The sequence below is a fragment of the Lutra lutra genome, chromosome 4 (genome assembly GCF_902655055.1).
Source record: "Lutra lutra chromosome 4, mLutLut1.2, whole genome shotgun sequence".
NCBI classification, from domain to species: domain Eukaryota; kingdom Metazoa; phylum Chordata; class Mammalia; order Carnivora; family Mustelidae; genus Lutra; species Lutra lutra.
In genome coordinates this window covers 179080952-179095944 of record NC_062281.1, presented here as the reverse complement: position 1 = coordinate 179095944, position 14993 = coordinate 179080952, and the positions used below count along the sequence as shown (strand labels likewise).

General features: G+C 47.2%; 1 protein-coding gene across 3 annotated transcripts in view; it reads right to left on the bottom strand.

Moving 5' to 3' along the window:
• LOC125099264 (RH-like protein) overlaps positions 1–10497 on the bottom strand; it is a 37106-nt gene extending 26609 nt beyond the window's left edge. For 2 of the 3 annotated variants that reach the window (XR_007127073.1, XM_047728722.1), the window contains exons 1-2: positions 10303–10497; positions 1023–1209 (exon numbers count right to left, since the gene is read on the bottom strand). Coding sequence is in view for 1 of the 3 variants with exons in the window: in XM_047728722.1 (XP_047584678.1) it covers positions 1023–1209; positions 10303–10453 (338 nt within the window). In the remaining 2 variants the exon portion in view is untranslated. The remainder of the gene's footprint in view (positions 1–1022; positions 1210–10302) is intronic. The other variant, XM_047728724.1, reaches the window with a different exon arrangement.
• Between the last annotated feature and the right edge of the window lie 4496 nt (positions 10498–14993).

Here is a 14993-nt window from a genome sequence, read left to right as displayed (position 1 = left end):
TCCACTAGTCAGACCCCTACTGGAAGCGTTAAACAAAATAATGTTTGTGCACTGCCTGGCACTGTGCCTGGCTCGTGGGGAGATGGTCAACGGCAGTGCCCAGAGGTTTAGCAGGTTTCAGAGGGATGGATGGAGTGACCTGGAGAGGTGACCGTTCCCCCAGATGCCTAAGATGGGATTTACCATCAACTGGGCAGGACAGAGATTCGGAGTTGGATAAGAGCAAAAACACTGTACAAGGTAACTTTTACCGAGTTTCTCCTGTCAAATGCCAATGCTTTTTTTTTATTATTTTTTAAAAATTTTTTGTCTTTTTTTTTTTTTAGGTAGGTTCCATGCCCAACATGCGGCTTAAACTCACGCCCCTGAGATCAAGGACTGCACACTCTACCAACTCAGCCAGCCAGGTGTCCCATGCTAATGCCTTTTAAAAAAAAAAGTGTACAGCTTGATGAATATAGATATCTATCCCCTTGTGTAACCATTACCGAGGATAACACAGAGAACATTTACTGTGCCTCATAAGGTTCTTTTGTGCTCCTTCCTAATCAATAACCATCACCTTCCACTAGCAACATGGTTAATGTTATTAGTTTTTAGAATTTCATATGTATGCATTTAAATGGATCAAAGGTCATTTAAAGGCATGGCTATTTCTTGTTCACTGACATTTGAGGACTAAGAGTACTTCTTTGTTTTCAAGAGACTGTGACATTTCTATTTCTTTTCTGTAATCTCTATTAATTTTTCTTTGAACCCATATTGCTTGTGTAACTTTATAATATAATACTCAATAATAAAGAAAGAACTTAGAGAGGGCTGGAGATCGGGGCCCAGGGTTGTCAGATAAAATATAGGATTCCCAATGCAATTTGAATTTTAGATAAACAGTGAATAATTTGTTAGCAGATATCCTCAATATTGCATGGTTTCGAGGGGACTTCCCAGCTCTTCTAGAACCAGCCCTCTTGGGGCCCATACCCTCAAGGACCCAAGAGATGATATAGCTGTCATCTGGTTACCTGGACAGTTTGATGACCACCTTGTTCTGGAAGTGCTGATCCAAAAAGCCATCCATCAAGACTGCCCACTGCACCCCTAGGGCCAGCAAAAAGAGGTTGAAGGCCACGCTGCTCCAGCCATATCTCCGCAAAGACAAGTTGAGGAAGCCAAAGCCAAGGGCCGCCATGATGGTCACATCCTGGAAGACTGCCCAGGAGCAAATATGGAGAAGGAGCAAGAGAAGCAGACAAGATAGAAAGTTAGAAATCAGAAATCAGAATTTATAGAGCTTACAGAATTAGAATTTACATACATTCTGTAGGAATTTACGGGACGGCAGCTGGAAGGGATCATTAAAGAGTGCTTGGGCAAGTTAGTTTGCCTCTATGAGCCTGAGTCTTCTCATCTGAATAATGGGGGCAGTGCATACCAGGCAGGGTTGAGGTAAGGATACAATGAGCTAATGCTGGTGAAACACAAAGGCAGGGCCTGGCCCATAGTGAGTGCTCAGTAATTGTGGCAATTACCGTTATCATCAAACTTAACAATACGAACATGGATAAAACATCTGAAGCAGTGCTTGGCACACAGTTGACATCAAGTAAATATTATCACTGTGGCTCTTGGGGAGCAGATTTTAACCTGATCATGTGCATGAGAAAGTAAGATTATGGAAGCCGATGACTCAGCCCAGAAAAGAGGGGCAGAAGGAGACTCACAGGTTCTTTGGTAAGAACCAAATTACCTTTGCATAAAGCAGTTCTTTTCCTTTGTCCCTTGCTGAGAGGGACCCAGTGGGCTGGCAGAAAGCACCAGGGCCATCTGAGGGACCCTCCCCTTTTCCAGCCTTGGACCCTGTTCAGGGGCTGCTGCGGCAGGTGAGTGCGAGAGACCTGCCTAACAGCCGGGAGAGGTCATGCGAAAGGGAAAAGGTAGATGCTTTAATTCAATTCCAAGTTTGAAAAATGGGAAGTGGCTTGACAGACTTGGGTTTGAAATCAGGAATCTGGAACTTTCTAGATGTGTGGCTTCATCTAGTTATTTAAAGTCTCTGAACTAAAGCCTATATTTATTAAGTGTTTCCCGTGTAGCAACACTGTTGTTGTTGTTTTTTAAAGTAATTTCTATGCCCAATGCGAGGCTTGAACTCACCACCCTGAGATCAAGAGTCACGTGCTTTCCAGCCAGCTGCCCCTGCCCCCCCCAGCACCCTGGTTTTAATCACATCATACAGACCAGCCTGCTTCCTTCTCCCAGCCACCCTTCAAGGTCGGTGCTATTATCACCATTTCACAGATGTGAAAACTGAGCCACAGAGGAGTTAAGTAACCTGCCCAAGCTCTCCCGGCCAGATTAAAGCCCAGATGATCTGCTCCGAAGCCTGTGCCTTTACCTACACTATCTGTTCTTTGACTTCTCTCTGTTGAATGGGAAAAATAATCACACTCTTCGTCTGGGGGCCAGAATTCAATGATTACAATGCACCCAACTGCTCACTGTTTTAGCAACAAACACCAACCATTTCCCATGTACAGCTGCCTGGAGAGAGAACTTGATAGAATTTGTCCCCCCATGGGTTATTATCTCTGAGTTTGGGAGGGTTTTCCTTGTTTTTTTCTTGATGTTTAAATTTTCTACAACCAGCAGGCAGACAATAAAAACAAAACACACACACAGATGAAAAACCGCATAGACTTGAAGTTTAGACAATTCTGTTTGATCCCAGCTCTATCCTTCCCTGTTAGGTTAAACCATATTAAAATTGCCAACATTTGACCATTTTTGACCTACAAAAATGGCACTTTACATGCTTCAACCTCATAGCTGCGTGGCCCTGTAGGTAGCTTACTTTCCTCATCCGCTAAATAAGGGCAATTATGCCCCCATCAGAGGGAGCTGAGAGCTGAAGGAGGTGATGTTTTGTTCCAGGGCTTGGCATAGCACCTGGTGCAAGGAGGATGCTCAGGAAATGGTGGCTGTCCCCCCTCCCGCCACCACCATCCACACCATCACAGTAATAAGAACCCACCTGGTCTCCACTGGCTTCCAGCCCTGGCTCTGATAATGACAAGGAAACACTCATTTCCAGAACTCTTCAAAGTCTCAGAAAGCCCCTTCAAGTCATGTTTAAATTTACCTTCACTGAGAAATGCACAGGGTCTTGTGTGTGAGACATGGGTGGAGACTGATGCTCCCCAAACCGTCTGGTCACACCAGGACCTCCTGAGGTGGTCCTGAGAACCCTCACCCCTGACGACCTCCAAAGGTTCTGGGAACTTGGGGAGTGGGTGAGAAACAGCATTGATTCCACTTCTTGCCCCTTCTTCTGTGCCGTGGGGGAGAGGGAGGTGCAGGCAATGTTTTGGTCTCCTGCTTACATCCTCTTAAGAGTGGGGGTGACAGGACATGTTTTGTATAGGGAGTTCCTCTTGGGATTGCTCAGATTCCTTCAGGAGCCAAGCAGGAAACTCTGTGTATGAAAGGCGCAATGCATATTTGGGAGCGGTAAGGCCCGTGGCCAACTAGAGACTGCACACCCAGCCATCTTGTATTAAGTCCTGCTGTTAAAGCAAACACATCTGCCCAACAGCAGCAACGCCGTATGCGTGGGGTCCGCCACATGTGTGGGGCAACACTTTCATTTTCCTCCCATTTCACAGAAGCAGACCAGAGAGAGCCTGTGACTTCCTCAAGACCACACAGCATGCTAGGAGCAGAGCCATGCTCTGAACTCCAGGTACAGTGCTCTTGTTTGCCCCCGAGGGACCCCATGCAGGTCCCCTCCCCTCTTGGGGCTTCAATTTCTCTCTTTGTAAACATGGGAGTGCCTTGGTACTCTCCATGGCCTTCACAGCTCTGGCATATTCTGAGGAGAGAATCAATGGGTGGGGGGAAGAGGGTAACCAGGATAGGGCAGAGGTGGGGCCCTAAAGATTAGAGAGTCCGAGGACTGGGCTGGGGGATTTATCAGGCATAGCTGCCATCCCTGTCGCTGCTGCCGGGCATAGGAGCTCAGGGCCTTCCTCCCCAAGGCCCCACACTGTCCCTGAGGGAGGAGCTATACTCCACCCGTGGGACGAAGTCAGGGGCAGTTTCTGGGAGCTATTGACAGACAGAGCCCATTCACCCCAAATGGGTGAGTCAATAACATGAGATTTCAGGCCTCTCTTTACTCTCTGTATCCTTCCACTCCCTCACCCAGCCTCCCAGAGCTCTAGCACTGCCCCCCCGACTCCTCCTCAGTCTCAGCACCGGAACCCCACTGCAGGGCTGGGTCCCAGCTCAGGGCATCCCCAGTGGTGCAAGCCTCCCCTCTCAGATTCTGCGCTGCACCCCAGATCGGCTGCTAGGCTGATAGGCACATGGACTCTAAGGTGTTGGCTGGTGATAAGGTGTGGAAGTGCTATGGGGCCCCAAAGAGCGGGTCCCAGAGGGGAATACTACGGTTGAAGACAGTCGTTCAGGAGAATGTTATGGAAGCCCCATGACTTGCAGGAAGAGTCTAAGCTGAGGGCCTGGTGGTGTGAGAGGAGGCGATGATGACCAGCATTGTAGGAGCAGGCATGAGTATGGTGCCCTCCACACACCAGGCACCATTCTAGAAGCCTTCTGGCTTTCACCTACTACAGCTTCATGCAGTAGGTACTATTTATTACCCACCTCTTACAGGGAGGAAAGGGAGGCCCAGAGAGGCGCTGTAACTAGCCCAGGTCACACAGCTAGCACATGGTGAGCGATCGGAATGCAGACCATCTGGGTTTAACCACGATACGTCATGCCTCCCCACATAGCACATGGGGTATAACAGTGAAGACTCCAAGTCAGGTTGTCAGGGCTCAGAGCCTGCCTCTACCTCTGTGTCCCAGCTTCCTAATCTGTAAAATGGGTATGAAACAATGGCATCTGCTCAGAGGATTGCTGTGAATACTTTCACTGGCTCATGCATATCACTTAGCCTGGCACTGGATACGCAGAGTAAGTCACTATTATACTGTGCCTGCCACTTTTTGGTTACATGACTTTGGGCAAGACTGCTCCCCACCCCCTGGCCTAGCTGCCCCTGTGGTTCTAGTTCTGTGTTTCCACCCACCTCTGCTCCTTCCTCTGGCCTGTAGACACTTAAGCACCAACAACTCGGAAGCCAGAACCAGCTTCTGGCCCTTAGGGTCTAGGCTCCACTTCCACACTCTTCTATCCACAGCTGACTGGGAAGACCTCTGCTGCCCCAAACTGGGACCATCCATAGAGCCCTAGGCTGACTTCTGTTTCCCAGTGGCCTCTACTCCCACTCTACCTTCACCCCTACAGCATCCTGGAATAGGAAAATAATGTCCCAGTCAAGGGGGCAGCCAAGGCTAAGATGTGGAACATTGTAGGATTTGGGGGTATTGTGTTTACATGTCAGTGGAAAAGCCCCTCTTGTCTTTTGGTAGCTCTCCTCCCTTTGGGGAGCAGAGGGAAGGGGGACCTGGGTAGTATCCACGGTGCAAGGTCCAGTATGTTTCCCCAATGTGGCAGTCCAAGAGCAGGCTTTGTGTGTAGATGGTTATAGTAATGGCTCCCAGTGAATCATGCCTTCCAGTATAGACCTCTCCCTCCTAGGTTGGGCCTTCTGATTTGCTTGGGTCAATGCAACATTAGTCAACATGTGACAGAGTTTTGAAAAGCACCCACTCATGAGGGCTTATCCTCTTTTACTGCTATAACTCTTCTGCTGAAGCACTTAATCACGATCATGAGCAAACTAAATGGTTGCTTTTTTCAACCATTAAGTTTGGGGGTGGTTTGTTATGCAGCAATAGCTAGCTGCTGCACTCTACTTCTCCTAAGCATCTTGTAAGTCACCTCAACCCAAAGCCCAGAATGAATATATCATTGTTCATTTACTGTCCAACCTGTTCATCCACTTCTGCTTCTGTTCTCAGGAACTGGCACTTCCCATATACCAAAGCACATGTCTGAAGCCATCCTTAAACCCCTCCTTCACATCCATCAGGTACAACTCTTTTGATCTCCTAGATGTCTCTTGAATATTTTGACACCTTGCCTTTTCGGTATCCCTCCCCACTTGGCCTCGTCACTGGCTGTGCAGACCAGTGGTCATCAGCGTAGGGAGCACACACCTCAGAAGGTGCTCCAGACAATCCCCAGGGGCTCCTGGAAGAAGATAGGAGTCCTTCCAGTTTTTTTTAAAACTATAAGAAATTGAAGTCTATTCATAGTGAAAATGAATACTCTTAATCTGTCCTTATGTGTGCTCATTCATTCAAACCTTCCAACAATAAATTGAAAAAGTACTGTTGTCGCGTGACCCAGGTTGAAATAGAGGCCAAGGGAGATGGAATAATTTGCCCAAGGTCTCGCAGCTAAGGGGCAGAGGCAGAAGTTAAATCAGTCTGGCTCCCACGTTTCTCAAACTCTTGTGTGGGTAAGAATTGCTTAGAGGGGGCGCCTGGGTGGCTCAGTGGGTTAAGCCGCTGCCTTCGGCTCAGGTCATGATCTCAGGGTCCTGGGATCGAGTCCCGCATCGGGCTCTCTGCTCAGCAGGGAGCCTGCTTCCTTCTCTCTCTCTCTCTACCTGCCTCTCCGTCTACTTGTGATCTCTCTCTGTCAAGTAAATAAATAAAATCTTTAAAAAAAAAAAAAAAAAGAATTGCTTAGAGGGCTTGGTAAAACACGGTGTGCTGGGGCCCACCCTGAACATTTCTGATCAGGAGATATGGATCAGGGCCCAGGAATCTGCATTTCTAACACATTCTTGAGCTGTTAGTGACTGAGGGGGGTAGTCTGGGGACCACACTCTGGGAATCACTGATCTGGGCTATCCTACCTCCAAAGGGCCTTGATGAAGTTTGCAGCTCTGTAAGTATTTAAGACCCACACTGACCCAGGAGCCTTCCCTGCTCGCCTCGGATGTCAGACAGTTTCTAGTCTCCTAGCTTTGGAAGGGGTCCCAAGGGAATGTTGGCCCCCAGGGAAGAGGGTGATGTGTTTCTCTATATTCATCAGGTTGCAATGAATGGCAGGGTTTTGTTTGGCTTTTTGTTTTAAATTTGATTCTTTATTATGGAAAACATTAAGCATATTCAAAAACAGAGTTGCATGGTGAATGTCATGTACCCATTCCCAGCTTTGATGACTGTCACACAGGGCCGATCTGGTTTTTATTATCTTTTCCACTTCTTTCCCTTTTTTTTTTTTTTTTTTCTTTCTGGCATAAAGCAAGCCCAGGCCATTGCTTCATTTCAATACACCTCTCTAAGCAGATAGGGTCTTTAAAAAAAGCCCCACCATGCTATTATCAGACTTAACAAAACTAACAACAATTCCTGTATACCATATGGGATGCATGCTGATTGCCTCAAAAACGTCTTTTTGGAATTGGCTGCTTTGAATAACATTGAGTTCACATTGACTGGATTAGATCAAGTGAATTGACACATTAGGCAACCTAGTTTTAGCTCAACTAACCTTCACATAATGAACTAACAACACCTGCCTAAGACCACAGAATGAAGACAAAACCATAATGGCAGCCAAGCGTATGAAAAAAAAGGGCAGAGCAATGTTTCTTGTGCAAACCCTTCATCCGTCACATTCAAGGTTAAAAAAAGTCAGTCTAATTAGATCTGAGAAGAAGTCAAAAAGGAGAATTTGCAGTTATCAAGAAGACTCTAGGAATGGATTTATAGCCACTCTCAGTAACAGGAACAACGGACCTTGCCTTGAGATTGACTGGTGCCATCAATCATCAGTAATTTGAAAACATTGTATATTTCATTCGACCTCTTCCAAATTTTCTAATTTGTGTGTATTCGTACGATGTACAAAATATATTCATGCAGCAGTACTGGGTGATGACATGTAAGTATGGTACATGCTTGAAAGATGGTGTGCATGATCAGAAGTATTTGAAGCCCTCTGGTCCATACTACACACAAGCCACATGCTGGTCTCCCACCTCAAGTCATGGCCCTTTCCCTTACCGCCCCCCATTAGCCCTGGAATGGCTTTCTCCATAACCTGAACCCAAACTCACCACACCCCTGCTTCCTATCAGCTCAGCAGCAAGATGGTCAAGCTCCTTACTCAACCCAGTGGGTCCACGATGCCCTACTGCCTTTTTTGGGCTCCAATGTTGCAGTGTTAAGCCCTAACCTAGTCCGCTCCAAGGAGTGCACACACCAACTCTTGCTGTCCTCTCACTCTGGATGATGATCCATTTTCACATGGTTAACTCCTACCAAGCCTCTAAGACATGGCTGGTCGGTTACTTCCTTCTAGAAGCCTTCCCTGACACCATCAACTCCCCTGCCTGGGTTGTGAGCTCTCCTCTGTGCTTCCATGTAAAGTGAGTGTCCGAAGACACTTTCTTCCTTCCTTCCATTCTTTCTTTCTTTCTTTCTTTCTTTCTTTCTTTCTTTCTTTCTTTCCTTTCTTTTCTTTCAAGATTTTAAATTTTTATTTATTTGAGAGAGACAGAGGGACAGACAGAGCACAAGTAGAAGAGAGACAGAGGGAGAGGGAGAAGCAGACTCCCCGCTGAGCAGGGAGCCCAAAGCAGGGCTCGATACCAGGACCTGAAGATCATGACCTGAGCTGTAGGCAGATGCTCAACCATCTGAGCCACCCAGTGCCCTGAGGACACTTTATTTCTGTGTTAGCAGCAGAGCAGAGGGGATGAAGAACATGAACCCTGGTGCCAACATACAGAGTTGAAATACTGGCTCCTACACCCACTGGTTATGTGAAAAGTGACTCAAGCTCACTGGAAAATGGGGCAGTGAAGCATAATGGTTAAGGGCATGGAAACTAAAACCAGGCTGTGCAAATTTCAATTTGCTGTGCTGTCCTAGTTGAGTGACTTTGTGCAAATTATTCAACGTCCATGTGCCTCATTTCCTTATATGAAAAACAGAGATCATAATTGTACTGCCTCATGGGATTGTTGTCAGGGTTCAATCTAAAGCATTGAAACTGTGCCTGGTACATAGTAAGAGTTCAATAAATATTAACTGATTAGCCCATGTCTAGATCCCCCACTGGTTTTAATACAGGGTTGAATGAATACATGCGTGAATGAATGGCATGCATTGAATTACATTGTGTTGGACTGGAAAGAATGAAAGTGAAGTGAAATGAACTTTAATTTGCCTCAGCCTTGTTGGTCAGGCGCTAAGGGCCCCTCTCTGGGTCGGCTACTGAGCTGGTGCAGAGGCTTCTCTCCCCAGGTCATCTCTTTGTCCTGTTTACTGCTGCAGAGAGCCCAGCGAGGCTTTTCCTCTGCTTTCTAGCCAGTTAATGTCACTCAGGAAGAAGTGGGCACTCAACCAGACTAGGGCTTCAGCTTTGTCTCAGGGAGGACACTCAACAAGGCCCATCCATTATCATAGATAAGAGATTGGCTCAGTGAGATGCTTGAAACGCATCTCGATTTTTTTTTTTAAAAGCAAAAGCCGGGGCGCCTGGGTGGCTCAGTGGGTTAAGCCGCTGCCTTCGGCTCAGGTCATGATCCCAGAGTCCTGGGATCGAGCCCCACATTGGGCTCTCTGCTCAGCAGGGAGCCTGCTTCCTCCTCTCTCTCTGCCTGCCTCTCTGCCTACTTGTGATTTCTCTCTGTCAAATAAATGAAATCTTTTAAAAAAAAAAAAAAAAAAAAAAAAAAAGCAAAAGCCACACCACTGGGGACATATGTCTTGTTTACAGTTGTTCTCATCACAGTCTGTGAAGATTTTTAGCTGCATATAAAATCACAACCATCCTACACTCCTCTTCAGCCATACCTTATGGCCCTGGATTTGCAGACAGAATGTAGACTTCCCAGCCAATGAGTGAGAAGGAGAAGCCTGGGGCTGGGGAAGGGGCAACAGAGTCATGCTACCAAAAGGAGGGTGATACAGAAATGAGTAAGAGACACCAAAAAAAAGGAAACAAAAACTAAAAGCCGAACAATGTGAAATTTTTTGCTGCTCGGGAGAAAGGGGAGGAAGGGACAGAAAAGCAGAGACTTACGAAGACCATCTGGCAAAGGAAATTCTAGAAAAACAGAATAGGAGACCCCTCACTGCCCTGACAAATCAAGGAAGGCTTCATGGAAGAGAAGATGTCCACGCTGGTCCTTAAAGGGGGAGCCTAAGTTGTTGGCCGGTCTCCGTGCAACCTATAGGAGAAGGTGTGGGAACCCATTTATTTGGAGACTTTGTGGAGAGGAACATGTAGGCCTCTGGAGGACCACGGATCTTCTCACTTCCCCTGTTCCTGCTATTTGCCTCTGTGACCACCTCCCCTCTGGACACTCACCTCGAAAAGTCCTCATGAGCTGCTTCGGCGGATCCTGTGACAAAGTGTCATAGGAGGTGAAAAAGAAGAAGATGACAACGAGAGCCGCCTCGAGCATTAGGGTCCATGGGGGCAGGCAGCGCCGCATAGACGGTGGGTACTTAGAGCCCATCCTGTGTCCGTGTCCGTGTGGCACCTGCACCCGCTCCAGGCATCACCCCTCTGCCCCCACCCCCACTCCAGGGAGCGGTACCGGAGATACCCGCCAAAAACCTTATCTCCGGCCGCAAGGCTGGCTTTGTTGGCCTGTTGAGGGAGTTAAGACAGAAGCAGAGGGATTATGACGGGCAGGGGAAGAAATGCATTTATTCCAACGAGACCCCATTCATCGAATCACTCACTTATTTGTTCATTCAACAAGCAGTTGCTACATTCCTACTCTAGGGCAGGCACTGTGTGCGGTTTCCAAGAGGGCGTCCATTCACTGGGCACCCACACAAGAGAACCCTCCTTTGCTTGTGACTTCAGTTTAACCTCCCCATCTCCTTACAAGGTGGAGAGTGGATCAGCACTCCTAATTTACAAATGGGGAAACGAAACCTCAGGGGGAGTTTTGGATTGAACAAAATTTCTCTTTTAAAACCTTATCCAGTGAGCTCTTAGTAAGAATGTATCAAATGAGAATGAATGAAGTGAAAGCAAAGAAAAACACTAAGCCCTGAGGAAGATCCAGACAGAACCCCTGGGGAGCTAACTCTGCAGAGTTACATGGTTGGAATTATTTATATTTGGATCTGTATTTAAATCTACTTGTTTGTAAATCTTTTAAGGGTAGGTGGGGGAGAAGAAAGGAGGCTTGGGTCCAGCTCTAGTAAAAACCTGCCCAAGCCCTAGGTTGTAGTTGTCTCCAACTCTGGTCACCTCTTCACAAAGCAACCCAGGACTCTGCCTGGGGCATATGTACTTACAGTATCTGAGGCAGGTCACCAGCTTCAGGACCCCTGTCCCAAAGCAGGGGGCAGGCAGTCCCCTGAAATGCGCTTTAGGGTGCCTGGGATCCAGTTCTGACCCTGCAGCTAACTTTTGTAGCCCCCATCCATGTGCCTAGCAGATGGTCTGATCTATAATAAGCATAAAGAAAGAAAGGGAGGGAGGGAGAAAGGAAGGGAAGGATTGAAATTTTCTTACCTTCTACATTGGCCTCAGCTTCTGGCCTTTGAGTGTAGACTGAATTTATGGAGCCTCAAGTAATAAAACCAGACTAGGAATTGCAGGGAGGCAGATTTTGGCCCACCATGGGTGGATTCTTTATTGACCATTACAGCTGTCCGGAGAAACAGGCTATTCCTGCGGTAGTGAGCACCCTGTCCCTAGAGGAATGCAAACAGAAGCTGATGGTTACATGTCAGCGAAGTCTTGGAAGTGATTCATATGCAGTGTGCAAGAGATTTTAATCACCCAGAAGAATCTTGTTATTCTGTTTTTAGATGAAGAAACTCACACCAGAAGGTCATACCCAAGGTAATACAGTCAGCTGACATCACTCTTTTCTTGCTTAGTGCAGCTTTATTTGCAGAAGGAAAAAAAATTGAAAGTAACCTAAATGTCCAGTAGTAGGGGACTGGCAAATAAGCTACAGGACACACATCATGGTCCTGAACATACGTGGAAAATCCAGAGGAAAATGCTTTTCACGTTCATCAAAAGTGACACAGAGAATATACTATTGGGTGGAAAAGTGAGTTATGGTACAGTGTGTACAATATGTTCCCACTTTTGTAAAAAATAACAATATTAAACCATATGTTAGTGCATGCATGGGGGAAAAATGGCTGCGAACCACCGACACCAGTTCCTTTTGCTCTAGATGTTTCCTGGAGCTAACACTCACCAAGTACTTACCCTTGGTAGGTACTGTTCTGGGCACATGTATGAACCCAGTTAAACCCTGGGAGGGGGGTCCTATTAGCCTTATACTATAAAGGTCCAGAAGGGTCATGTGACTTGTTGAGGGTGACAGGACTAGTAAGTAGGAGAACTGGGATTTAACCCAGACCCAAAGCCCAGATTGAGCAACTGGGCGTTTAGCCATGTAACTGTGGCCCAGACGACTTCTAAGTCCTCTTCAAAATCTAGGAACATGGGATTCCCAGTCCTCTGCCCCCCTCAACAGTAGCAATAGACAGAAGGTAGCCTGACCCCTAGAGATTAGAGATAGAAGTTTCCATTCCCTTATGGTCACCCCATGATTCTGATTTCTGGCCCTCAGCACTTCCTGTGAACTGGGTTTCCATAAGGAGGGGGCTCCCCTGTGTGGGGGATAAGCAAACATGACCTTAGTTGGCCTGGGTCCTGTACCAGCACCTTGTAAACCAGGCAGCTGGACTCACCTGCCCAGGGACACCAAAGGTTAGCCAGATGAACATGAAGATTTTCAGTCACTGCTGGCTCCTGTGCCTAGAGCCCCCCTGATGGTTGTGTTTATCCTCTGGCCAGCACCGTGTGGGTGGCAGCTGGTTCCACACCCCTGGAAACCCCTATGCAGACTGCTCCTGCCCCAGTCAGGGACTGACTGCTTGACAAGAGGGCCAAGCTCCTTGCCAAACAGGCTTTCTTTAATAAAGGGAGGTGTCCCCCTCAGTTGGCCTCTCCCAACAGATTTGTCCAAAGGGGAATGTTCTCTCTTCCCCTCCGACTCTTGCAAAAGGTCCCTGTTTTCAGACTCCGGCTCCAGACATTCTGTCTCCAAATCCTCATGGCAGCTCACCTGGTACAAGAAAGCACAGGGGATGGAGGGCAGATATGTCACAAAACAAATATAGTTAAATGTTCATTGTCAAATCTAGGTGGGAGGTAAATGGCTTTTCACTGTATCATTCTTCCAACTTCTTTGGCTTCTGTTAGAAACTTTTCATAACAAAATATTGGGGAAAGCGCTTTGTGCACCTGCTACTCCCTCTGCCCAAAAGCCTCCTCCTGTCAGACGACCACCCCCGCACTCTCCATCTCCCAGCCAAGCACTGAAAGAACAGGGATTTTTTTTTTTTTAAGATTTTATTTATTTGACAGAGAGAGATCACAAGTGGGCAGAGAGGCAAGCAGAGAGAGAGAGAGAGGAGGAAGCAGGCTCCCCGCAGAGCAGAGAGCCTGATGCGGGACTCGATCCCAGGACCCTGAGATCATGACCTGAGCCGAAGGCAGAGGCTTAACCACTGAGCCACCCAGGTGCCCCAGGGATTTTTTTAAAAAAGATTTTATTTATTTATTTGACAGAGAGAGATCACAAGTAGATAGAGAGGCAAGCAGAGAGAGAGAGAGGGAAGCAGGCTCCCTGCTGAGCAGAGAGCCCGATTCAGGACTCGATCCTAGGACCCTGAGATCATGACCTGAGCCGAAGGCAGTGGCTTAACCCACTGAGCCACCCAGCCCCCCCAGAACAGGGATTTTTATTGTTGTATCTCAACACCTAGTGCTCCGTCCTAATAGGTGATCAATAAATATTTGGTTTTTCAAAAAGATTTTCTTTATTTATTTGAGAGAGAGAGAGAGAGAGAGAAAGCACACAGAGGGAGAGGGAGAAGCAGACGCCCTGCTTGAGCCAGAGCCTGAGGCGGGGCTCGAACCCAGGACCCATGAGATCATGACCTGAGCCTAAGGCAGATGCTTAACCAATGGAGCCACCCAGACTCCCCTAAATATTTGTTGAATAAATAACAACTGCCATTTTTGGAATGCCAAGCACTGGACCAAGCATTTTGCATACATTATTCCATCTACTTTTCCCCTCAAGCCTGTGCGAACAGGCACAGTCATCCCATCTTACAGATGAGGAAGCTGCTGCTCAGAGAGGTGATGTGAGTGCTCAACGTCACACAGCTCATAAATGCTAGGGGTGGGACCCAACCCACCTCCATCTACGCCAACCGTTTATGCTGTCAACTACTTTGCAATTCTGCCTTTCATTTAGTAAACCACTCACAGTCTCAATTTCCTTATGAGTCAAATAAGGTGACCTGCTCTACTTTCCTCACAGAGTTCTCACAAACCTGGGAAGAGTAAGCCTGAGTGGTGGCTGGGTTATAGAAAGGAAGGTGGGCAAGTGGTACCATGCCTGTGGCATTCTGATCTAAGAGACCAGGTTCCTCCAGGTATGACGAATCAAGTCCCAGAGACTGCGGAATTCACATGTAATCATGCATTTTCTGTAAAAACAGGACTCCATCAGCATACTCACCGTGTCATCCTCATCTGAGTCAAGCATTGTAAAGCTCGGTTATGGGCAGTGAGCAAGCACGTAGGGAGGTCCTCCATTCCCTCTACTAAGGGTGTGTGATCCTGCTCTGGGCCTGCCTGGTTAAAGTGTGGCTCAGTCATTCATTCACTCAATATGAGCTTCGGAGTCAGGCAATTTGCATTTAAATCCTGACTCCACAAATTATTAGCTGTGTGAACTTGGGCGGGATGATCAATATCTCTGTTTCCTCTTTTTTTTTTAAAGATTTTATTTATTTATTTGACAGAGATCACAAGTAGGCAGAGAGGCAAGCAGAGAGAGGAGGAAGCAGGCTCCCTGCTGAGCAGAGAGCCCGATGCGGGCCTCAATCCCAAGACCCTGAGATCATGACCTGAGCCAAAGGCAGAGGCTTAACCCACTGAGCAACCCAGGTGCCCTGTTTCCTCATCTTTAAAGTAGAGAAAATCAGTGTCAATCT